The sequence below is a fragment of the Thalassophryne amazonica genome, chromosome 6 (genome assembly GCF_902500255.1).
Source record: "Thalassophryne amazonica chromosome 6, fThaAma1.1, whole genome shotgun sequence".
NCBI classification, from domain to species: Eukaryota; Metazoa; Chordata; class Actinopteri; order Batrachoidiformes; family Batrachoididae; genus Thalassophryne; species Thalassophryne amazonica.
In genome coordinates this window covers 27,434,357-27,461,308 of record NC_047108.1, presented here as the reverse complement: position 1 = coordinate 27,461,308, position 26,952 = coordinate 27,434,357, and the positions used below count along the sequence as shown (strand labels likewise).

Sequence of the window (26,952 nt, the reverse complement as noted above, 5' to 3'; positions counted from 1 at the left end):
GCTCTGATTTATGCCCAATGAGGCTGTCTGCCCACACAGACTGTTCTGGCATAACAGTGCTCCAGCTACCCCTCCCTTGGGAAAGGGGTGTGACAAACAGGGGCTGATTTTCACTGAAAGCAAGAAGTACAGAAACAACTTGCTCACTTTCAAACATTTCTTTTGTGTTTTACTATGAGAAACATTCCTCAGTTTTTCCTCAGGCAGTATTGACTGGCAGTTGTGACGCTTAGGTCAAGTCGGAGCCACGTCTCCTCAATAAGAGGGGATGACAGAAGGCCAGTTATTGTGAATGCCAGATATATTAATTGGCTTGGGTAATTATTACCCAACCACTGGTTTACATATGTGTAAATTTTTGGCTTCAATATTTAATTTGTTTTTAAGGCACCAGGGCTGTGAAAAGAAAATGGTGAAATCCGAGGAGCCAAGGTTTAGGGCCTGTGCGACCCCAGAAACCAAATTAATTTTGTAACTAATGATACATTTTCAGCATGTCCTGGAAGAAAAAATCTCAAAAGAAGTGCATATTTAAATGATCCTTTCAACCTTTCATTTGAAATGTCAATGATGATGTTGAAATAATAGAATATGACATGGAAGTAGGACCTGGAATAATTTTCAAACCATGATTTTTAAACCAAATTACGCATTAACTCAGAACAGTTAAACTACATGAAATTCATGAAGACTGAAAAGGCAGTTAAAGCAGTTCAAAAACCACAGCAAAAGCTTGTAGAATATTTTGAAAATCATGGTAAAATATAACTATAATAACATACCTTATAGTAAAAAAGATTCATGATGAAACATATGAAACATATTCTTCTGTAAATTCCTGTAAATCCACTCAAACCCACGGTGTCTTTTTCCCATGAAAAAGTCTACATTAATAAAAACTCGCTTACATTCTTCTGTACATTCATGCAGCCTAAAACCATTCAAAACCACAATGTCTTTTTTCCAATGAAAGTCTAGATTAATGAAAGAGAAAAAAGTCACATAATCTTGTGTAAAATCCTATGAACAGCAGAATGTTTATTATCCTGAGAGAGAAAAATTCTTTACGCGTTTCCTGAAGGCACAGTTCGCTTTTCCTGTTTCTTTTATCTTTCAGGTGTATTCATGATCCAGCGACAATTCCACGAATTCTTGTCCTTATCAGACTTTTTCAAACCATCTTTCTCACCATCTTCTCTCTGTCTGATGTCACTCTGGGACACAGACATGCTGCACAGTTCTTTTAAAAACTTGAGAGCTCTAAAAGTTTGCAATGTCCACATGCTACTTTTAGCTTAAGCGTCTTGCAGGAGCCACACAGTGTCACTGCAGCAACCAGCCAGTCCCGCTTTACAACAGCTGTCATAACAGCTACGCTTTGAGTGGCATTTATTCTCCGCGTAAGTTCCACGGATCAGAGGAAACTGATTTGTATCTGTAACACACAGATCAGTGTCCGTGGACTTATAAAACTTGCACGATATCGTAAAAAAAAAAAAGAACACTTTGCAACAGACATTTTAAAAACTCAGTGACAATCACGACTAAAGAGTACAACATTAACACCCCTCCCTATGATGAAATCCGAGGAATCCTGCGGATCTGCGGAGTTTTCACACCCCGGGTAACCTATATTTTCTTGCTGTAAATATGTAGTGGTCTGCTTTGTAATGATAACCACTTCATCAGTAAGGTGATTGCATTGTTCAAGGTAATCTGTATGCACTGACTACTGGATCAATAATTTGTTTATTGTGCTAATTCACAATAAACAATAAACCTGTAAATTTGCAGGTCTCTCACCTGGTGCGTCCCATGGCTTTGGTGGTTTGGTCTCTCTGGAGCTGATAGTGGTGCTGCTGTGCCTCTTGGGCTCTGATGTTGTCACCATACTGAACGTCCTTTGAAACAGCCTGGTTGTAGTAGTAGTGGTTGTGGGCACCGTGGTAGTTGAGACCCGAGTGGACAATGTTACATTGGGCAGTGGTTTCTCATCTGCATCTATGCTGTCCTCAGTCCCTGTAGGTCCCCAGTCAATAAATCCAGCCACTGTGGTAGTCCGGTCGTCCAGAGACTTGTCATAGCTGTCCCATTTCAGCTGTCTCCTTGTTCTTGGCAACAACCTCACTCTGTCCCCTGTGTATCTGCTTGATAAAGCTTGTGGAGCTCCAGCTACTAAAGCCAAAGGGTCACCTGCCTCCATTTGTGATGGTAACTGGCATTCCTTACATGCTGCTTGTCCTTTATGAGCAGGCTTCCTATGTTTTTGACCCTTGACCTTTGGCCCCAGCCCTGCCCTATTGTCTTGTGGTACAGGGTTGAGGAGCCTGCGTGCCAATGGGCTCACTGTTCTCCAATGAAGCTTATTGGGCATGTCCCAGAGGGGCTGCCAGTGAGGACGCAACCGAGGAACTAGTTTAGGTGTGACTTTGACCCCCAGACTGTGACTTAAGGGGCTGCACACAGTGAAGTCCAGTGTGAGATGAGTTACGGCCAGTAGAATCCACACCCAGTGCCCCACACAGGTGCCTGGCCTCACAGCAGCTGGACTGCAGAGAAAAAGAGAGTAAATGAGAGAAGCCATTTTAGCAGTGAATACTGAACTGCACATTAAAATCATACAAATCATGTTATCACCATCTGCTCACAAGTTAATGGCCAATTGTCAAGATTCACGTCAGTATCACCCTCCATTTGCACTTTATACTCCTACTCACTTAAGATTCAATAATTAGTTTCACAGAGAGCCTCTTGAATTACAGTATAAAGGTCAGACACAAAGTAAATGTAAAACATAAACTATTATGGCATTGCACTATTTTATACTTTGGTGTCAATTCAGTAAAATATTTACTTTGATGTTACAGATTCATATCAGTAAATATTAATTTAATATCAGGGGTGATTACTTCAACATACAAGATCAGACTGGGATTAGTTGACCATACTCATCACTGTCGCCCACAGATGCAAAGTCATCTGCTTCCCAAAGGGCAATCTGATTATGGGTTGTAATTTTCCAGGAAGCAGCATACAATACCAGCTCCTAAAGGCACAACATGACACATCTTCATCCCCACAGCTACTGCATTCACTCATTATCAAAGCATGTCCAAAAATGGCCCTGTTTACTGAATAACCTCAGGTCTCACACAAACAAGGACAAGGTAAGCCTGCAGCTGACTGATTTTACAGACAACCTTCAATGGCCCCTGGGACAAAGCTATGCATTGATTCCCAAGAGAGAAACCTCATTATGGGCTATCATTCATCGCTGCTGTCCTTGGTCACTTTAAATTCACACACAGGACTCAAAACTGATGATAGATGGGAAAAGAAGTGAATAGTTTCATCGACCATCACAGGAACACAAGAATCATATAATCACCAAGTTATGACTTCACCACTTTTAAACTCCCATTTAAGTGTACATTGAGACAAACCGTGATTCCATGAAGAACTCTTGGCATATGATGATTGATCTTATTCTGTTCCGATTCACATATTAGCTCTGTCAAGGTTATGTGAACAATGGCAGCTGCTGGTTTACTTGTCTGTCAACAGGATATCTCAAAAGGACAATATTTCATGAATCAAATTTTAAAATTTCAAATCAAATCAAATTTATTAATTTATACTTGTATAGCGCCAAATCACGATTAGTCGCCTCAAGGCGCTTCTCAAACATCATTAAAAAGCAACATAAAATGAATTAAGACCAAAACACAATTAAAAATTTTAAACATAAATAAATAAAGGAATAAAACAAGGAAAACAAGTGTGTCTTCAGTCTGGCTTTAAAAGTCTCCATAGAGTCCGACTGTCGGATCTGTGCAGGCAGATCATTCCACAGAGCTGGGGCACAGTAAGAGAAAGCTCTGTAACCCGCACAAATAAAACTTTAACCTTTCACAGTGAAAGTGCTATCATATACTGCTGTTGACCAGTGGAAGTTTACATAAACTTGTCATATAGCTTAAATTACCATACATCTGAGGTCGGTTTGTAGCTTGGTTGGTACAGAAAGTCAAGTTTTTAGAACCTCCTTACCTACAGGCACAGATAAGCACTATGAGTTGGTGAGAGCTTGAAGTTAACTTGTTATACAAAACCTGCCTGTCACTCTCAATTAACAAGCTCTCTTTATGTTATATACATAATATTATATCAGACAGACAGTGTCAGGAACAGCTAAGGGGTTCACTTTGTAATGCATTGTTCAGCTGAGCCAGAGGTTCACAAATGTTATTATTATTATTATTATTATTCTGTGCTTCATCTACAGTTAAAAAAAGAAAAAAAAAAAAAACAGCCACCAACCCCTTTCTCAAAAGAATTACTTAATGTTTATAAGGAAAAATAATTAAAGAATAAATAAATAAAGTGTCTATTTATTGCAACTTGATTGGAAATAATATCTGAACTCAAATTACTTTTCTTTTTTGTTTGGTTCTATGTTGTAGAGAACCTTGAATCTTCGACTGGACTGGGTTGCTTGACGTTTCGGTCTGGCTTGCTAGGACGTTTCGCTTCAAATTGCAGAAGCCTCCTCAGCTAAAATTCTTGCTCTGGTAGTCTGACTACTGTCTTGACCCTTGTAGAGAAGAACTAATCTCTAACTGAGAGCCTTCACAGAAATGTTTGGTTCTATGCCAAAAATCTATTTATACATTAAATGGCATAATACTTATTTGAACGTACTCATCGATTATGACTTGTATAATCATGTCTCTTGAACAATCTTGTTTTGCCCATATGTATCATCTTTATTTGAATTGAGCTGCACTGAGCAGGGGTGGTGGCCAAGTGGTTAGTGTGCTTGGTTTCACTGTGAAAGGTTCTTCATTCAAACCCCACCTATGCCGCGTCTCCATGCAAAGTGGAGTTACATCAGGAAGGGCATTCAACTTCAAACCTGTGCCAAGTCAACATGTGGATCTGCTGTGGCGACCCTGAGTGAAAATCAGGGCACAGCCAAAGGGACTTTACTTTTTGATCCTGCAATGTCTCCATGGCCACTAGGGGACCATACCCCAGACTTTGAGAATGACTGCATTAAAAAAAAAATGCTGATTGTTGAAGAAGTGGCTCAATAAGATGTTGAGCTACAGCAGAGGTATGCTCTCCAAGGAGTGCTCCTTTAGCTGTATTCATGTAAACATTCAGCAAATGAGACAGAGATAAGATAAATTTCATTTTCACACAATGTCATTTGATATTATGACATATAATCTCACTGACAGATTGTTTTTGTCATTTCCTGATTGTTTTTGTCATTTCCTGGTCCAAGAATGATGATTCGGTATAGAATGAGATAAATTACAACATTACAGTACATTGCTCAATGTTACATCAGTGACATGCAGCAAAGCTAAGCTGGGCAATAAATCTATGGCCACAATTCATTTTGCCATCATTTCTGTCCAAACAGTGCTTCACTGTCTTGTTCCATCCTTTTATTATTCACCCAACCTTTTGCTCAACTTGTCAGTGGCCAGAAAAGCAATAAATAATAAACTATTTATGATATTTTAATTAGACCATAAATGGTGACTGATGTGGCCATGAAAGAACAGTGACAAGGTCATTGTATTACTGACAGTTAAAAAATATAGTCTATAATTTGTCTTGTGGGTGCTTTCGCCCTGACCTCAGAACATCTCATAAAGGAACAAATCCTCACATAAAAAATAGGTGTTTTTTTTAACTGATAATTAAAATAGTGGAGAAACATGTCAGTCTGCTAATAATTTAATGATTAATTATGTCTGTAAATGCTGTGGTTAAAAGAATGGCTGTTATTCATGAATAGATTTTGAAGGAGGTAGACCAGAACAGCATCTCGGGCTGGGAACGAGCGTGGCCGTAGAACGCTAAATGAGCACGTTTGTGAAACACATGCTGCTTGGTTCCAACATGCAGGGCCTCTTTACTCTGAATGAGATGCACACAGCTAAAACAAGTACATAGATTACTGACCCTGAAAGCATGATTCAGCTGATGTGTTTTCATAATTACAAAACTAAAGTTACCATAGATTAGATGTGAACAGGGCCTCTTGAACACACCAGAGTAAACAAGCCCTGGTGCAGTGGGACACAGACTAAGCACATCATTATTAATTCATGCTAAATGCTAAGTAATAACCACAAAATAATCCATTTTAACAGTGATTGGAAAGAGTTTATGTCAGCTGCAAGAGCAACACCTTTATCACAGTTAGGCTGAGTGCCATTTTTCTAGAAAATTTCACACTCCCACACAAAAAATACAAAATTTGAATGTGATGGCCTAATGATGGCCACTAATTTTGAGAAATTAACACATTGGGAAATATGGAATCATCAATAGAAATAATCAATCAAATGGGGCTGGGGGGTGCTTCATGGAAATCAATAATTCGACTTAAAAAATCTAATTAACTCCCTAAAGCGTATGTCTCCACCAAATTTAATTTGCATCTATTCATTTTTTTTTTTTTTAGAAATCCTACTGAAAAAAAAATAGACCTGGATACATGATCTGCTTGAAGTACTTAATGAAACCTGATAAACTGACAAAATTAGATAATAATAAAGTGATTATTATTTATTTACTCTTACTGGTTTAGCACATCAGGCAGTGTAACTACACTGCACCTCATCTGACTTTCCCAAGAGGTTGTCACCTGGCACCATTTGGAGCAGTCAAGTTGTCCTCACCATTTTGGTACTGAGCCTCAGGGGAACACTTCTTGATATCCCAGATAATGTTTTTCTTTGCATGCTGTTAAACCTAGTCATTGAGCTATTGACCAGCAGTATGCTCTGCTGGAGTCCATTCATATCGCCACCTTGTTTCAGGCCGCATTCAGCTGTTTCACTTACACTACAGTATAGTAAAGGGGTGGGCAGCGAGGGCCGAGACATTGCAGGTTTTCCTTTCAACCAATCACCTCAGCAGGTGGGTTGCTGACGAGCATAAAAACCTGATCGTCAATGAAATGTCCTGCTGAGATACCCAATCAGTAATGAAATCGCCCACTGAGGTGATTGGTAGTAAGGAAAACCTGCAGTTTTTTGGCCCTTCATGGCACATGACTGCCCACCCCTGCAAGAAAATGTATGTGAACCATTGAGCAATTACAAGTTTAAATGGTATGACATAAAATTTCAATTAAAAAAATATGACTTCTAAAAAACAAAATCCCCAAAATGATGCCTTTTCAATTCAAAGTGAAAACTAATCTCTACAACATGACTTAAATGAAACTAGTGCATTGCCTGTGGGCATCCATGGGTTCTAGTTTGGGTAGAGTTTATAAAACAGGTGACATTTCTCAAGGGTGGTAATAAATTATGCAACGTTTCTATAATGATTTTAACTGAAAATGCAGGAAATTAAAATGAGAAAATGTGGTGAATAACTGTATTTATTATTTGGCAGATTTAGCTGATGTCATGTTTTACAACTGGCAAGGTTGAGATATTTCCTTTGTTCAGAGCTTGTCTGGTTAGCAGGGACTGATTAATGGTGATATCATGTCCACTGATTATTATAAAAGAGCTGAACAGATCCTTGTCATTTGATTGGTGGTTTACCTGTATATGTCATGTGATACTGATCATTCATCCCATGTGCCATTGTACTTCATTCACTGTGCAATTTTGGTTCCATTTAGCATTTAAATTTGGTTCCATATGATTTGTATCATTGCATGCTGCGGCCACCAAGGACACATACCACACAGGCACACTATTGTCTACAGCACTTAAAAGCTTACTAACGCTGCTCATTCTTTTAGCACAAAAGAAAAATCAAATCCACAGTGCTGTAAGCCATCTGGAGGCATTTGCAATATTCACTGGGACGTCTCTGGCTAAGTAGAACCGCTGTCGGATGAGGACCTCAACAAATTTCTGTTGCAAATTTTCACTGGACTGACAAAAACAGATGGCAAAAAAAGTCAGTGTACACTGTTAAACCGAACACTCCATTTTAATACATTAATTAAGTTAATGTAACTCAAACTTTAAAAAAGTTATAGTCACTCATTTCCATTAACCCTCCTGTTATGTTCATTTGTCAGGAACAGCGATTGTGTTCTCCGGTCAATTTGACCTGGTGCATGTTTAATTATCCAAAAGATGTCTGAAACCAAAAAATTCTGAACAAGCAGTGTGAATATTTCATTACTAACTCCATTACTAACTACTCTATCAATATTTAGTGCAATGGTGTTCCTTACAGTGAGGAAAAAGTATTTGAACACCCTGCGATTTTGCACGTTCTCCCACTTAGAAATCATGGAGGGGTCTGAAATTTTCACCTTAGATGCATGTCCACTGTGAGAGACACAATCTAAAAAAAAAAAAAAAATCCGGAAATCACATTGAAAGATTTTTTAATACTTTATTTGTATGTTACTGCTGCAAATAAGTATTTGAACACCTGTGAAAATCAATGTTAATATTTGGTACAGTAGCCTTTGTTTGCAATTACAGAGGTCAAATGTTTCCTGTAGTTTTTCACCAGGTTTGCACAAACTGCAGCAGGGATTTTGGTCCACTCTTCCATACAGATCTTCTCTAGATCTTTCAGGTTTGGAGTTTCAGCTCCCTCCAAAGATTTTCTATTGAGTTCAGTTCTGGAGACTGGCCAGGCCACTTCAGGACCTTGAAATGCTTCTTATGGAGCCCCTCCTTAGTTGCCCTGGCTGCGTGTTTGGGGTCACTGTCATGCTGGAAGACCCAGTCATGACCCATCTTCAATGTTCTTACTGAGGGAAGGAGGTTGTTTGCCAAAATCTCGCAATACATGACCCCATCCATCCTCCCTTCAATATGGTGCAGTTGTCCTGTCCCCTTTGCAGAAGAGCACCCCCAGAGTATGATGTTTCCACCCCCATGCTTCACGGTTGGGATGGTTTTCAAGGGGTTATTCTCATCCTCTAAACATGGTAAGTGCAGTTGATTCCAAAAAGCTCTATTCTGGTCTCATCTGACCACATGACCTTCTCCCATGCCTCCTCTGGATCATCCAGATGGTCACTGGTGAACTTCAAACAGGCCTGGACATGTGCTGGCTTGAGCAGGGGGACCTTGCTGCCCTGCAGGATTTTAAACCATGACAGCATCATGTGTTACTAATGTAATTTTTGTGACTGTGGTCCCAGCTCTCTTCAGGTCATTGACCATGTCCTCCTGTGTAGTTCTGAGCTTTCTCAGAATCATCCTTACCCCACAAAGTGAGATCTTGCATGGAATCCCAGACCAAGGGAGATTGACAGTCATCTTGTGTTTCTTACACTTTCTAATAAATAATCATAACAGTTGTTGTCTTCTACCAAGCTGCTTGCCTGTTGTCCTGTAGTCCATCCCAGCCTTGTGCAGGTCTACAGTTTTGTCCCTGGTGTCCTTAGACAGCTCTTTGGTCTTGACTATGGTGGACAGGTTGGAGTGTGATTGACTGAGTGTGTGAACAGGTGTCTTTTATACAGGTAACAAGTTCAAACAGGTGCAATTAATACAGGTAAAGAGTGCAGAAAAAGAGGGCTTCTTAAAGAAACATTAACAGGTCTGTGTGAGCCAGAATTCTTGCTGATTGGCAGGGGATCAAATACTTATTTGCAGCAGTAACATACAAATAAATTATTAAAAAAAATCATACATTGTGATTTCTGTTTTTTTGTTTTTTTATTGATTATGTTTCTCACAGTGGACATGCACCTAAGATGACAATTTCAGACCCCACCATGATTTCTAAGTGGGAGAACTTGCAAAATTGCAGGGCGTTCAAATACTTATTTTCCTTACTGTACCTCTAACAGGTAATGGTTCAATTAGGATAATTCACTCGTTTTTCATAAAAAAATACAGGTTCAAACTTTTTTTTAATGTTTCACCACTTTATTACTTTTGAAAGACAAACATATAAAACACAATCGTTTTACATAACATTGAAACGTATCATTTAAATTTTGTCTTACAAACACACACAGTTTGTGAACCAGAAATGAACAAAATCACAATACAACAATACAACAAACAAGCAATCACAATATGAATATGTGTGTGTGTGTGTGTGTGTGTGTGTGTGTGTGTGTGTGTGTGTGTGTGTGTGTGTGTGTGTGTGTGTGTGTGTGTGTGTTTGTGTACATCTACATAGTACACGACTGACATGTCATCACAAAGTGCTTTGTGCAAATTATTTTTGTACATTTTGCACAGGTCATGATTGTCTTAACATGGTCAGATGGCCTGCAGACCTGCACCTCTTCCTCTAACTTTTTCCCTCAGCAGCAACCTACAAACAAGTGGACCATGATTACTTTACTATGGTAATTTTTTGCTGATACCAAGACACACAACACACTCTCATACACTTATACACACACACACACACACACACACACACACACACACACACACACACACACACACACACACACAATTACTTACTTACTTACCGCACACACTGGTGTAGTACTTGGTGCAGTCCTCTCTTGAACCTCCCTCACCGTGGCTACAGCGGCTGTGGTCCTTGGCAGGTGCTGCCTCCGTTGGATGTGCGATGTCACAAGCGCCTTCCCCAGCTCCTCGCGAAAGATGCGCCTCTTGTACAGCTTTAACACATTCCAGTCAGGAAAGATCTCAGTCCACATGACAAATGCATTGTAGGCCGATACATCTATCATGTTATAAAAGATGACCAATGGCCAGCGCGCAGTCATTCATTTGGTGCTGTAGGACCCTGTTACTTTGTCCAAGTTGTTTCCATGATGGCTGCACGAAATTAAAAGTTAAGTGTGCGGGGGGGGGAGTGTAGTTATGGTTAGGGTGGGGGGAAGGAGTACGATTAGGTTATGGCTTTGGGAGTAGGAGTAGGGTTAGTAATATGAGTAAAAAAAAAAAACCTGTCACGAAATGAGTCAAATTTTCGTGACGAGACTGGGCTGGATTACAATAATTAAGGCAAGCAGAATTAGTTTCATACTGAAAAAATACTTTTAACTATTTTTCCTAGCTCTTCAAACTTTAAAAATGGGTCAGTTTGACCCGGAATATAACAGGAGGGTTAATTAAACTAACTCAAAAATGAATTGTTGTCATAACAACTCAGTTCCTTTAAGTGCATTCAAAGTTTTGGGGCATTTAAGTGTTGGTGATGTTTTTCCAGTGCATTCCATTCACTCATTTTAATTGAGTTTATGTAATAGAGGCCAGCAGGTGTCGCTGTGCACATGTAGTTTGTAAACCTCACTCCCAACAGCTCAAAAGAATTCTCTGGTCACAAGGCCAGAGCCCTGGGTTTTAGCCTTCCGGTTAGAGAGTCTGACTTCCATGCTGGAGATCATGAGTTCGCGTCCTGAGGAGAGCAAATGGGCAGAGTCATAACAACACAATGCAGAGGCAACAAGTAAACCAAAGAATGCATCAAAAAATCTAATCCAAAATGTAATGCATTTTTTAGGCAGAAATTTATGTCATTTTTTTAAATTGAAAAACATAAACTAGATTTACATAAGTTTAATTAACATAACTGAACATTGTCAGGATTGTTTTTGAACTATCTGACTGTTTTTGGAAGTTGACTGACAACAATTTTGGATTGGGTTGGACTCCTATTTAAAATTTTGTTGGACTATTTGGAACCTGTTGACATCAAAGGACCAGTGATGCACACCAAAATGTGAGTCCCTTTCTCTTATTTTTAAATTAAAATCTCAAATGGAATCTATTTAGGCCATCATATAAAACAAACAATGAATGTTTTTTTTCAATCGTTCAGTGGAAATAATATTTCATACGGTGAAAACTTATTACCATTGAACTAAATATTCATTATTTGTATGCTGTTGTTAAGTAATATTGCATCTCTTCTAATGAGTGGCAACATGGGAGCCTCTAAATACCTCTCAATTGACCTGAAAACAAAGACTGTTCAACATCATTGTTTATGGGAAGGATACAAAAAGCTATCTCAAAGATTTAAGCCATCAGTTTCCACTGTGAGGAACATAGTGAGGAAATGGAAGACCACAGGCACAGTACTAGTTAAGGCCCGAAGTGCCAGGCCAAGAAAAATCTCAGCTAAGCTGAAGCAAAGGATGGTGAGAACAGTCATAGTTAACTCACAGACCTGCTCCAAAGACCTACAACATGATCTTGCTACAGATAGTGTGTCTGTGCATCGTTCAACAACAGCGCACTTTGCACAAAGAGATGCTGTATGATGCTGTAATGCAGAGGAAGCCTCAAGTAAAGGAAGGAGGAAGACACAGGTAAATCTGCACTTTTACAGCCAGTTTTCTTGAGACAAGTCAGGAGATGAATCAAGGACATTTCAAAGTCACTGAATATGTCACGGGCTTCAATTACATTAATTACAAAGAAATACAAACAGTATGATACTGTATGGAAAATCCATCAAGAGTAGGAAGATCTCAAACACTAAGTGACTGCACAATACACAAAGGCAACCCTAAAGAAGTCATAAGCTTCTGCAGATGCAACTGGAGAAATTGTGGAACTTTGCATTTTGCATCACCAGTGTATACCAATAACTAAAGGAAAATAATATAATTCATCAGACTTTTCATGATCAAGGTTCACTGGACTTTCAGAAATATTTGTGTGAGGTGGAGACAGATGTTTCTGTTGTCAAAATCCCAAGGGGAGCATCAAAAAGACCAGAAACAAACCAATAAAAACATACAAGCAAACAACAAAAACAACTGTAGTCCTTTGAGATTTCCAGCAAAACCACCTTAAATGAAAATTAATACTGTGTCCACGATGGAAAATTATGGGGTTCAATCCTGGTTCTCCAAATAAGAGAATCAGGATTTGATATCCTGACACTTCTATATCCACTGTATCTACTTGTGAAATGAGGTCCGGATAATCTACCAATTTGCAGAACAAATAAGTGCCTGTTTGACATTTATTTTCCAGTGACTTATAAAAGACAACTCCACTACGCACAGCTATTACTTCTATTTGTGTATGGATTAACTGATGCTGTCTTTAAATGTTGACAAGTGTATTGTTAGATTCAAAGAGCTGTGTAGTTAAGACTGAATTTATTTTGTGAAAAGGACAGTGAAACTCAGTTTGAGGTACTTGATAGTATTCTGTTATCTGCGATATCTTTATAGGAGAACACCAACTACAAAAATATATATTTCTATTGGAAAGAATAATACTTAAAATAGATGCAAAGGCTTGTATCAATGTGCCTTTTGAAGCACTATGTTCTGTTTCTTTGGGAGATGGATTAATTAACCACAGTAATCTCACATGAGGATAAGAAGGCATTCATTTCTGGGAGGATGCTAACGATGGAGCCACCAGGCAGGAGGAGAAGAGGGAGGCCAAAGAGGAGGTTCATGGATGTGCTGAGAGAAGACATGCAGGTGGTTGGTGTGACAGAGGAAGATGCAGAGGACAGGGTGAGATGGAAATGATTCACCTGCTGTTGCGACCTCTAACAGGGGCAGCCAAAAGAAGCAAAAGACATTAAAGCATTTCAGATAATGCTTGTAATGATTATATTTTTTTTCTCAAATTGTAGACATTATTATGACTCTCCACTTTCTGCTGTGTCCCTGGAACAGAAATACGTACCCTAACAAACATTATTTTTGGTGTAAACAACAAAAGTACTGGTTTAGAGCTGTGTACAAAAAATTCTAAATGTAGACTTGGAAATGGATCTAACATCATTGATTTTTGGAGTCTTGAGTAGGCATGTGGCACCAGCAGTATATGTAACTAAAGACTGTATACTTATGTTGTATGAAGGAACACTTTATTGCAGCTGATGAATGGTAACATACATAGACTGGAATGCCAAACACACATACATACTGTATTCTAAAATAGACAAGGTAGGTGAAATGTGTAAACTGTATGTACAGAGCAGAGGCGATTTCTCTCAGACTGCACAGAGACACCCTGATATTGCTTTGTGAAGGAAACAAAGCAAAAGCTGAATATTCGATTAATGGATGTTTTATAATCACTGCATTAATTGAATATGTGATTAATTAAAGTAATTGTTGATCATCAAAATACATGTTTAATACAACCCCATTGGTCTACTGATTAAATTGCACAGAGCCTCTGATATTTCTCTTATGATGACAAATATAGTCCTGCTTAATATTTTCACAAGACAGACTTTACAATATGTTAAGAAATAAATGCAAATGAACCAATTTTCTGCAGTGGCAACACTTAATAATATGGCATGTTATTGTTAATGAAAACATTGGACATAGTTGTTGGCACACGTTGATGACTTTACAGCAAAATATCACTTTCACAGCCAATTTTCTTTAGACAAGTCACTGGATGAATACAGGAACAGTTCCAAGTCAATGAATATATACATTGGGGTAAAAAAAGTCAGCCCCTGATTGTGGAAGTTGTCCTACTTAGAAAGATTAGAGAGATGTGTAATTTTCATCATAGGAACACTTCAACTATGAGAGACAAAATGAGAAAAACAAATCCAGAAAATCACATTGTAGGATTTTTGAATAATTTAATTGTAAACCATGATGGAAAGTAAGTATTTGGTCACCCACAAACAAGCAAGATTTCTGGCTCTCACATACCTGTAACTGTTGTGTGGGCCGCCGAAGAGGAGGTACTGCTGGCCCACCACCAGATGGCGCCCTGCTATTTTAGCATTTTTTGGGCTCTAGAAGGCGCCCTGGCTTTTTCCAGGTCACCGTTCGGCTGGCAGCTGATTCTCATCATCAGCTGATTCTCATCATCATCACTTCATCCATAAAAGCCTGGGAGAGACACCATAACTCTGCCGAGTTATCAGCTTACCTTACAGGTAAACCTACTCAACCGCTTTGTGCCGTACGCACATTCATTGTTTTCTGAAGTCTTGCAGTTGTGAATTATACTTGCAACTTGTAGCCGAGTTTGTGGAAGTTGGAGGAGTTGGCGTTTCCACTCCTAACTTCTTACTACTGAGTATAACATTTGACACTGCACGTCCTCCAGTTTTTCCTCTGCACTCTGGGAGTATCTGGATTTATTCCTCTAAGAGGATTACTGTGACTTGCTGACCGTTTGCTGGGTGAACACTCACCCACCCTAACCTGTTTTTTGCCCCTGCCAGTAGTACCGGTCCAGCAGCCTCGGACAGTGGCCACCTGGGGGAGTCGGGTCTTGGCGGCTCTGGTGTATTCAGGCCTCCGGTTGGAGGTGGGACTTCGTGGGGTCCGGCTCTTCTCTGGATAGGCGTCTCCTACCATTGGGCCTGCCCACGTGTCACCATTTTGTTGTGAATTGGACTGAGCATATTTTGACCTGTGTTTGCACTTTTACATAATAAATTGTTATTTATGCGTACTCCTATTGACCATTCATTTACGCCCCCTAACGTGGGTCCGTGCATTTCACTTTCACAACAGTAACTTCTTCTTTAAGAAGCTCTTCTGTCCTCCACCTGTTACTTGTATTAATGGCATCTGTTGGAACTTGTTATCTGTATAAAAGACACCTATCCACAGCCTCAAACAGTCAGACTCCAAACTCAATCATGGCCAAGACCAAAGAGCTGTTGAAGGACACCAGGAAGAAAATTGTAGATGTGCACCAGGCTGGGAAGAGTGAATCTACAATAGTCAAGGGTGGTGTGAATAATCAACTGTGGGAGCATTTGTAAGAAAATGGAAGACATACAAGACCATTGATAATCTCCCTCAATCTGGGGCTCTACGCAAGATGACATCCCGTGGGGACAAAATGATCATGAGAAAGTGAACAAAAATCCCAGAACTACACAAAGGGACCTGATGAATGACCTGCAGAGAGCTGGGACCAAAGTAACAAAGGCTACACACTACGCCGAGAGGGACTCAAATCCTGCAGTGCCAGGCGTGTCCCCCTGCTTAAGTCAGTACGTGTCCAGGCCCGTCTGAAGTTTGCCAGAGAGCATATGGATGATCCAGAAGAGGACTGGGAGAATATCATGTGGTCAGATGAAACCAAAATAGAACATTTTGGTAAAAACTCAACTCGTCGTGTTTGGAGGAAGAAGAATGCTGAGTTGCATCCCAAGAACACCATAACTACATGAAGCTTGGGGGTGGAAACATCATGCTTTGGGGCTGTTTTTTCTGCAAAGGGGACAGGACAACTGATCTGTGTTAAGGGAAGAATGAACAGGGCCATGTATCATGAGATTTGAAGCCAAAACCCCCTTCCATCAGTGAGAGCACTGAAGATGCAACGTGGCTGGGTCTTCCAGCATGACAATGATCCCAAACACACCTGCTCGGGCAACGAAGGAGTGGCTCCTCAAAAAGCATTTCAAGGTCCTGGAGTGGCCAAGCCAGTCTCCAGACCTCAACCCCTTAAAAAATTTGTTGAGATAGTTGAAAGTCCATGTTGCCCAGCGACAGCCCCAAAACATCACCGCTCTAGAGGAGATATGCATGGAGGAATGGGCCAAAATACCAGCTAGAGTGTGTGCAAACCTGGTGAAGACTGACGGGAAATGTTTGACCTCTGTCATTGCCAACAAAGATTATGTTACAAAGTATTGAGAAGAACTTTTATTATTGACCAAATACTTATTTTCCACCATAATTTACAAATACATTCTTTAAAAATCCTACAATGTAAAAAGTAAGTCCCTTTGGCTGCTCCCTTGTTTGCACTCGCCACAGCAAATCCAAGGTGGATCTGCATGTTGTATTGGCACAGGTTTTACACTGGATGCCCTTCCTGACGCAACTCCACATTACATGAAGAAATGTGGCAGGGGTGGGATTTGAACCCGGACCCTTCGGAACTGAAACCAAGCGCATCCTACAATGTGATTGCGTGAATTTTTTTACAGAATTTTTTACAATTATGCCTCACATTCACCCCAATGTCAGGGTGCTGCCATACAAGGCGCTCACTACACACCGGGAGCAATAGGGGATTAAAGACCTTGCCCAAGGGCCCTTAGTGATTTTCCAGTCAGGCGGGGATTTGAACCCAGGATCTTCTGGTCTCAAGCCCAACACCTTAACCACTAGACCATCACCTCCCCACTAGATCATCAACTCTTAAAATTTTATGTTTTTATTTGGCTGACTGTGCAGGAAGGAGACAAGTGAGGGAAGCCACCAAGACACCCTTGATAACTGCCCATAGGCTTCTGTTGTGATTGAATGAATGAATGAATGAATGAATGAATGAATGAATGAATGAAAATGAATGAAAACTGTTTATTTCGAACATTTGATACAACAACAATTACAAGATAGATCAGTAAAGACAACAACAAAAAAGTTCCTACTGTGTACCCAACATGTCCGAAAAGGGGTAGGGTGAAGCATCAGCTTATTTATCCCTACCCCTTCTTCCCCACAACCAGTAATACCCTTTGCCACATATACACATAGATTCCTACACACCTAAACCGATATCAATATATATATATATATACATATACATACACATATATATATATACATACACACATCAACATACATACACATATATACACATATACATATATACACATATATATACACAAACATAAATATACACCTACACATACCTACTTACATACAAAATACTATATATTTACAAGCCGAAGCAAAAAACAAAAACACCCTAACCCTCATTACCCTTCCTCCTCCCTATAACCAGAAAAAAACATATTTTTGTACCGCTGTTTGAACTGGTTCATGCTTGGACATTGCTTGAGCCCCACTCCCAATCTGTTCCACATCCTCACCCCACAGACAGAAATACAGAAACCTTTTAATGTTGTTCGTGCCCACTGATGCTTTAAATTAAATTTCCCCCTCAGACTGTAATCCCCTGATCTGTTAAAAAACATATTTTTAATATTTGCTGGAAGTAAATTGTTTATTGCTTTATACACAATTTGTACTGTTGAAAATGAACCAAGTCTGTGAATTTTAAGAATTTGGATTGTAAAAATAGTGGATTTGTATGATCTCTATAGCCAGTATTATGAATAATTCTTATAGCTCTTTTCTGCATTACTGATAGTGATTGTGTTGTACCTTTATAAGTATTACCCCATACCTCTGCACAGTACTGTAAATATGGTAAAACCAGTGAGCAGTAAAGAATGCGGAGTGAGTTGTGGTCCAGAATATGTTTCGCTTTGTTTAGAACTGAAATGCTTCTTGACAGTTTACTTTGTATATGTTTTATATGAGTCTTCCAGTTTATCTTATCATCTATTATCACCCCCAGAAACTTATTTTCATGTACCCTTTCAATATCTACCCCCTCGACTTGTAACTGAACCTGTATGTCTGTATTACAATAGCCAAATAACATGTATTTTGTTTTACTTAAGTTTAATGATAATTTGTTTCTGTCAAACCATATTTTCAATTTTCCCATTTCTATACTGATCCTCCTCAGTAACTCCTGCAAATCCCCCCCTGAACAAAAAATGCTTGTGTCATCTGCAAATAATACTAATTTTAATATTTTGGAAACACTGACAATATCATTTATAGTTTTGGACCCAATACTGACCCCTGTGGGACGCCACAAGCATTGTCCAAGCATGATGATGTATATTCCCCCAACTTCACAAACTGTTTTCTGTTACTTAAGTAGCTTCTCACCCAGTGCAACACCAACCCCCTAATCCCATACTGTTCAAGTTTATTGATTAATATGTCATGATTAATTGTATCAAAAGCCTTTTTAAGGTCTATAAATATTCCAACTGAATGTAATTTGTGGTCTATGGCGTTTGAAATCTCCTCAACTGATTGTATTAATGCAAGTGATGTTGAACTATGTGCTCTGAATCCATATTGACTATCAGTAAGTAATTTATGTTTATTTATGAATTTGTCTAATCTATTATTGAATAACTTTTCTAATAATTTGGAAAATTGTGGAAGCAAAGAAACAGGTCTATAATTTGTGAAGTGGTGTCTATCCCCAGTCTTATACAGCGGCACAACCTTAGCTATTTTCATTTGATTGGGAAATTTACCGGTTTGAAATGATAAGTTACAGATGTATGTTAATGGTTCTACAATCCATTCAATGACCTGTTTTACCACCACCATATCAATTTCATTTAAATCGGTAGATGTTTTATATTTACAATTATTCACAATGTCTATAATTTCATTTCCATCCACTGCTGTGAGGAACATTGAACAGGGATTTCTTTCTATAAGATTATTATCCCAATCCTCAGATTGGGAATCGGGAATTTTTTCTGCCAAGCTTGGTCCAATATTTACAAAAAAATTATTAAAACCGTTGACTACCTCATCCTTATTTTCCTTCTTGACATTATTATCAATGAAATACTGAGGGTAACTCTGTTTTTTATTACCATTTTTGATAATGCTATTTAATATATCCCATATTCCTTTAATATTGTTTTTGTTATTATATAATATGTTACTATAATATTCCTTCCTACATACCCGTATAATATTAGTTAATCTATTTTTGTATTTCTTATATCTATTTTCTGCCTCTTTAGTCTTTAGTTTTATGAATTCTCTATACAGTGTATTTTTCTTATTACATGCATTTCGTAACCCTTTCGTCATCCATGGTCGAGCTTGGATTTTTTGTTTTCTGTAGTCTTGTTTAATTGGACAATTTTTATCATATAATGATGTAAATATTTGTAAAAAAGTTTCATATGCACTATCAACATCACTTTCACTGTATACCTTTTCCCAGTTTTGCTCCTGTAAATCCTTCTTTAGTGTGTTCATGTTTTCCTCTGTCCGCACTCGCCTGTATTTTATTTTCTCCTCTGGCTGATTCCGCCGATGGTTTCTATTATAAACGATGAAAGCTGGTAGATGATCACTAATGTCATTGATTAATAATCCACTCACAGTGTTATTCTCAATATCATTGCTGAATATATTATCAATTAAGGTGGCACTATGGGATGTAATTCTGCTTGGCCTGGTGATTTTTGGATATAAACTCATACTGTACATTATACTGATAAATTCATCTGTTATTTTATGCTTATTTGGATTGAGCAGATCAATATTTAAGTCACCACAAATGAACACAGTTTTTTGATTAGTTTTTGAGAACATTTTTCCCATACAGTCAGTGAATGTTTCAATACTAGATCCTGGTGCTCTATATATACAGCTGACTAATACATTTTTGCTTTTTTCTTCACATATTTCAATAGTTATACATTCTAATAAGTTATCAATCACAGTTGTCATATTGTCTACTATTTTATAATCCATGTTCTTATCCACATACACAGCCACTCCTCCTCCACTCTTATTTTTTCTGTTTACACAATTGAATTCATATCCATCCAGTTCAAAATCCATTCCTTTATCTTCATTGATCCATGTTTCTGATATAGCAATTATGTTAAATATTTTTTTAAACTGACTTAAATATTCTTTAATGTTGTTAAAGTTTGCATATAGACTTCTGCTGTTGAAATGGATTATTGATAATTTGTTATCCGTTCTAATGATCCGATTAAACTGTTCATCTGTATAATAGCAACAACTGTCATTGATATTTGAGAAGAAATTATTGTCCGGGTCTATATCATGCTCCAAGTCCAGTACATTGTGGTCTGTGTATTTAAATGTTCTCAGTTCTACTTTTCCATGATCAGCAATCCTTTGAGTTATATCCTTCTTGTCTCCAGATGTAGATGAATAGGTAGTAGATGAATAGGTTCCTCTGGTCTGTGTCATGGTGTTGTGATGTGTTTGTGTCCTCATACCTTATTGGTCATATTTGTCCAGATCCTCGCTTTAAGAAACACTATTGTTCATATTTGTCCAGCTCCTCGATGTTCCTTATTGCCATGACTTTTGCTTGTTCTGGTGATCTGTTCAGTTTGATGAATATTTTACAGTTTGAAGTCCATGTGTGCTGGATTTTTCCCTGTTTCTTCAAGAAGCGTGCTTTCCTGGCGATGTCGGCATTCCGTTTGGTGAGATGTTCATTGATGAATACGTTTGTCCCTTTCAGTTTTCTTCCTTGTTTTAACAGTGCTGTTTTGTGTTTTCTGTTGATGAATCTCATGATGACGGTTCGTTTATCACCGTCATTTCTCCGGGGCAGAGGGTGGCACGCTTCAATGTTATTTAAATCCATTTCTATACCTTTAGATAGGAGGAAATCAGCAACCTGTTTTTCCACAGAGCTGACCTCCTGTTCACTGGGCTCCCCTCCGCTCTCATCTGTTACCGCCCGTGCGTAGGACCGTGGTTTGATATGAAGACCTGTGATGATGACGTCGTTAATTCTGGTGTACTGCTCCAATTCAGCCACTCTATTTTCCAGCTGCACCAGATGCCGGTCTTTCTCGGCATTCTGGAGCCGTAATGCCTTCACCTCCTCCACCAGATCCATGATTGATTTCTGTTGCTGCTTCACAACAGAAATCTCCTCTGATAGAAAGTCCAGAGATTTTTTAATATCGTCACCTTCCTCCGCTGTCAGAACCTTCTTAGGCCCCATGGTCGGCTTATGAGCAGCTTGTCGATCGCCGATGTTAACAGCCTGCGTTGTTTGTCACCGGGATGGATCTGCACTGCGCTGGTGCCGCGCGGCCTCTGTGTTTCCACGCTGATGGATCTGCGGTGGCTGCACGAGGCCTCGGGGAAGCGGCACTCGTGACGCGCGGCTCTAATGACGCAGCGCACGGCCTCAGTGAATTCACCACGTTGGGCGGGCCTCGGACGTTGTTGCTGTCCAGTCGCGGGGCTAAGTTGCCGGTTGAGGTGGTATTCCCACTGTCCGGGTTGGCAAACACCGGCGTGGCAGATGGCAACCACAAACACCACCTCTGAAAACTCAGGTACAAACTTTTTGCAGCTCGCTCTGACGACACGCAGCTCTGACTGACTGTGACTGACGCAGCTCTGACTCTCCTCGAGTGTGTGTCATTTTCACAGCTACCCCATAGAATTTTTTTTATTGTGAACAGTTTAAAAAGTCATTGTAATAATTCACAGGTGGAATTAATGACATCAATAAACGCTGCATTCCAAAAGCTCCACTAAGCCTTGTATTGTGAATTCTGAATCATTACTAAAGTTCTCGAAATACAAATAATTAGAAATGCTCTGTGGGTAATTCTGCTCACTTGGTTGCTATAGTTTTAGTAGTAACTGTATCATATTTTTAAATTTAACAAGGATTAACACCAGTCCATATAAAAAATGGAATAAAATCACTATTTTGTGAGATGTGGATTAACAGTTTTAAAAACAGCAGTGTAATATTCTTTGACATGCTACATAATGAAAGTATCATTTGAAAGTACACTGCACAGATGGTAGATAAAGTGCAGCATTCATAGCATGAACATAGCAGATTGCTTTCTGGTGGGAATGTGAGTCTGGTGTCCTATTTTATGACTGTGTGCTCCGTCACAGCAACATTACAAACTTCAGTATAAAGTTAAGCCCTAACAATATGGAAGTCATTTTAGTGGCTATTTTGAGCTCTTAGCTCCAGACACAAAAATTTTTGTTATCACAAAGCATTCTGATAGTACATGCAATGCCTATGAGGCATAAATCTCATTTCCCAGGCTGATGAATTTTGGAAAAAAGAAAAATGCAATTTGTTGAAAAAGTGAAAAACTGTTACGATAGTAGGTAAGGGCTGTCCCAGATGCATGTTTATTGTGGCACTGGAGAAGGTTACAGTGGACCGTAAACTGCTTTATATGCATGATTTGGTCGGTATTCAGGTCAACCGACAGCAGTCATCAGCATGCCAATCCCACTGTGGAGGCAGACCTGCAGGAGATGGAGAGCCTTTTTGAAATTATGAAAGAGACCGTTACTTATCCCAGAGGATCAGGTCTGAAGGTCAGCGAGAGACGCGCTGAAGTGGTAACTGTAACTAACCCATGACATCACCTGATTTTTCACCACCAAAATAAAAACCAACACGGAGGTATAGGGGCTGTCATTCAGCAAAGTCAAGCAGTATAGAGTGTAAACAGACATGCTGAATGACAGTGCACACAGTACATTAGATGTGAGGGACCTCAGACTTTGTGTTCAGATAAAAACAGAACAAATATCACAGGGCCATTCAGAGAGTGTGACATCTGCACGGTACACACTTTAACTTGAACATTATAATGGCAGGAACTCACAGTCATTGCCAGTCAGCGTTTCCTGAAAGGCAATAATTGTCTGGTCACTTTAATTTCATCACTAAATTATTCCATCCTGGTTTCCTGCAGAGCAGCATGATGGCCCAGTGGTTAACACTGCTGCCTTACAGTGACAAAGTCCTAGGCTCACTTGACCTTTTTTTTCCCTCTCTATGTGGTTTTTGCATTGTTCTTCTCATATTTGCATGCCTTCTCTGCGGGTACTTAGGCTTCCTGCCAAATCCAAAATGTGGATTTGGTGAATTGAGAACTCTAAAATGGCTATAGGTTAGAATGTGTTTGTGTTTCTGTGTATCCACCCTATGAAAACTAGTAGCCTGTCCATTGTGTACCCTACCTTTCAGCTAATGACCACTGAAATAGGCTCCAGCCACCCATGACCCTTAACAGGACTAAGCACATTCAAAAAATGTATGATTGACTGCACTGGCAGCAACTGCATGGGTGCAAACAATATATTTTGAGTAAAAGGAAAATCTAATATGGATACTGTATTTGTTTTCAGAATCCCACCAGTCATCACTGACAGATCTCACAGTGCATGTAGACCCACTTTTTTGTTCAAACCTGAAGACCAGTCACCCTGGTAAAGCATGTCCACACAAAAGTAGACTGGCCCGAAAATACTGTAGATATCAGATTCTGACATCTCACACCTTCTACTGAAATATCTGACTGCACTGATGTGGGCACAGTGTAGCCAACTCTCACGCATATGGTGTGACACTCACACTTTCAGCATCAATCTCATGCTCTCACGCACAAGCAAGAAATGTCACACCAAAATCAACATTTCTCCCATTAATTTTCGGTTGATTACTACATTAGACCAGACCAGACCACAGTACATTGTTTCTTAATGAAAGGAGAGGAGCTTAAGGGCCCGGTCACACAGCACACGGCGAAGGCTGAATGACGGAAAAAAGTCACAAAGTCACAAATTGTCGAGAACTTCATTGGAATTGGGGTTGTATATTATACAGCAGCTGAGTGGATCCTTGTCATTTGATTGGTGCTTTGCATGTCACATGACATGGATTATTCATCCCATTTGTGTTGCATTGCATTTAGAGTGCAAATTTGGTTCCATACATTTGGTACCATTGCACTCTGCACACACACACACACACACACACACACACACACACACACACACACACACACACACACACACAAAACGCACGTGCACATGCACACACAAAACAAATCCACTGTGCTGTCTGGAGGCTGTTGGCAGGAAGAAAGAATGAAAAGCTGGACTAATTTCTGATGTGTTTTTTTTCGATGCACTGAGGATGTACACAGTCTTTTTTTGTAGTGCACACGCACACAAGCGCCAACCCGGTTGTGTGAATGTGCGTGCACGCGCGGGACAATGACACAAGCGAAGCAATGATTTGACTGAGCTAACTGATAGAGCTAATTCTTGTAACACACATACACACACAAACAAAATCCACTCCGCTGTAAGCCATCTGGATGCATGAAGAGCTATTCAGATGAAAAGCTGAAGTGATTTTTGGCTGGATTGAGGAACTAGACAAAGTCTTTTTTTTTTCTTTTTTTTTTATGGAAGTCGGAAGTCAGTGCACTGCATCACCAGATTACACATCACATTTTGGACTTTAGCAGCAGTGGAACACCAAAATGTAAGTCCCTTTTCTGTTGCTTATAAATTAATAAAATATCAAATGACAAGGATCTATTTTAGCTGTTATATAAAACAAAAAATGAATGTTTTTACATTCTTTCAATGGAACAAATATTTAATTCGGCGAAAGCTGGAACAAACCATTCAACTTGGCTTCACCTCGTTGAATGGTACGTTACAGTTTTCACCTCATGAAATATTCGTACCATTGAACTGACATTCATTATTTGTATATTATATGGGGAAAACTTTGGGCTGAAAATTGCCTTTGGTTTCAACTGTGAAGACTAAACATTAGCCATGTAAACACCAGATCAGATTACTTTTCACAGGTGGTCTATGCAAGCTCATGCACGTTGCAGAAATATGGATAAAAAACAAAAAACAGAAATGAAAGCATAACCACTTTGGTGTGTGAGGAGGACCGACTAAGCCTGCTTCACCCGGTGCTGGTTTAAGCTGTGCTATATTCAGTAAATCTACTTTGCACTTATTCTGCTGCTTCATACAAATGTCACTGACAGGGGGTTAGGATTAGGCTTGGAGATGCACTCCAAATTAAACATGCCATCTTCATGCATGAGAACTGCAGTGTGCACAACATAATCAGGATCTCAGATTTTATTGAAATATGACTGCCATATGACTCAAGCTCTGAGTTACAGTCAAAATAGCATTTCAAAATTAGTCATGAATAACATTTCTGTAACTATATTTAAGACTTGCCGATGGCAAACAAGGCTGCCTGACAAGTGCATACTTCCACATGAAGAAAACCCTGACAATTGGATTTGCAAAGCCGTGCGTGCAGAATTGCAGTGTGCATGGTACAGCTGGAGTCAAAGTGGATGCTTCCATTTTCCTGTCACTTCAACTCTGTAAAACCTGTAATGCTCCACTGTATAAACAATATCAACATTAACTTACCCTTACAGCTGTAAATCTCAACTTAAAAAAGGCCAGTATGAATGAGCTGCTACTTTTACAGACTAAGAATGAACTAATTCAGGATTATTCTCTAAATCTTTCTTAGTGAGAGATGAATTTTTATGTAAGAGGATGCTGTGTACTGCTCACATCAGACTGTCACTATGACAACTGTGGTTAGTACTGTGACATGATTTTTAAACTCTCATCATGTATACAATCAGCTCCTTTGATCAGTCACACAAACTGGGCGGGGTCTTTTGTGTGGTTCTGCGCTCCCCACAGACACACTTTCTGTCAGCTGCTCCCGTTTGAGGTCACAGCAGATCATCTGTCTCCATCTTACACTGTCCCCAGCATCTTCTTCTGACAACCTTATTGTTAAAAAACGGAAGCAGGACAATTGTGCTCTTCTCAGACATTCGCCTACTTTTCAGTAGTTTATGAAGCAATCTGGTGAACAACTTCATTGCCATGTCTCCTAAACATCACCGTGCCTCCGCTGGTGCGTGACTTTAACAATTCTCACAATTTTGAAGAGAATATGTCAAAATTCCACTGGTGCTGCACTTCGCTGCATCTACAACACCAGGGTGAGGCCTTGAATTCTACAACACCTGGCAAAAATTATGGAATTACCGGCCTCGGAGGATGTTCATTCAGTTTCAAATGGCAACTTTCTGGCTTTAAGAAACACTATAAGAAATCAGGAAAAATAATTGTGGCAGTCAGTAACGGTTACTTTTTAGACCAAGCAGAGGGAAAAAAATATGGAATCACTCAATTCTGAGGAAAAAATTATGGAATCATGAAAAACAAAAGAACGCTCCAACACATCACTAGTATTTTGCTGCACCACCTCTGGCTTTTATAACAGCTTGCAGTCTCTGAGGCATGGACTTAATGAGTGACAAACAGTACTCTTCATCAATCTGGCTCCAACTTTCTGTGACTGCTGTTGCCAGATCAGCTTTGCAGGTTGGAGCCTTGTCATGGACCATTTTCTTCAACTTCCACCAAAGATTTTCAATTGGATTAAGATCAGGACTATTTGCAGGCCATGACATTGACCCTATGTGTCTTTTTGCAAGGAATGTTTTCACAGTTTTTGTTCTATGGCAAGATGCATTATCATCTTGAAAAATGATATCATCCCCAAACATCCTTCCAATTGATGGGATAAGAAAAGTGTCCAAAATATCAACATAAACTTG

The 26,952-nt window shown here is 39.3% G+C and overlaps 1 protein-coding gene across 1 annotated transcript in view; it reads right to left on the bottom strand.

Annotated features, from left to right (window-relative positions):
• Window positions 1-26,952, bottom strand: part of ajap1 (adherens junctions associated protein 1) — a 366,102-nt gene that overhangs the window by 175,519 nt on the left and 163,631 nt on the right. Inside the window, exon 2 of the mRNA XM_034171908.1 lies at window positions 1,804-2,549. Within this exon, the coding sequence (XP_034027799.1) occupies window positions 1,804-2,549 (746 nt within the window). The remainder of the gene's footprint in view (window positions 1-1,803; window positions 2,550-26,952) is intronic.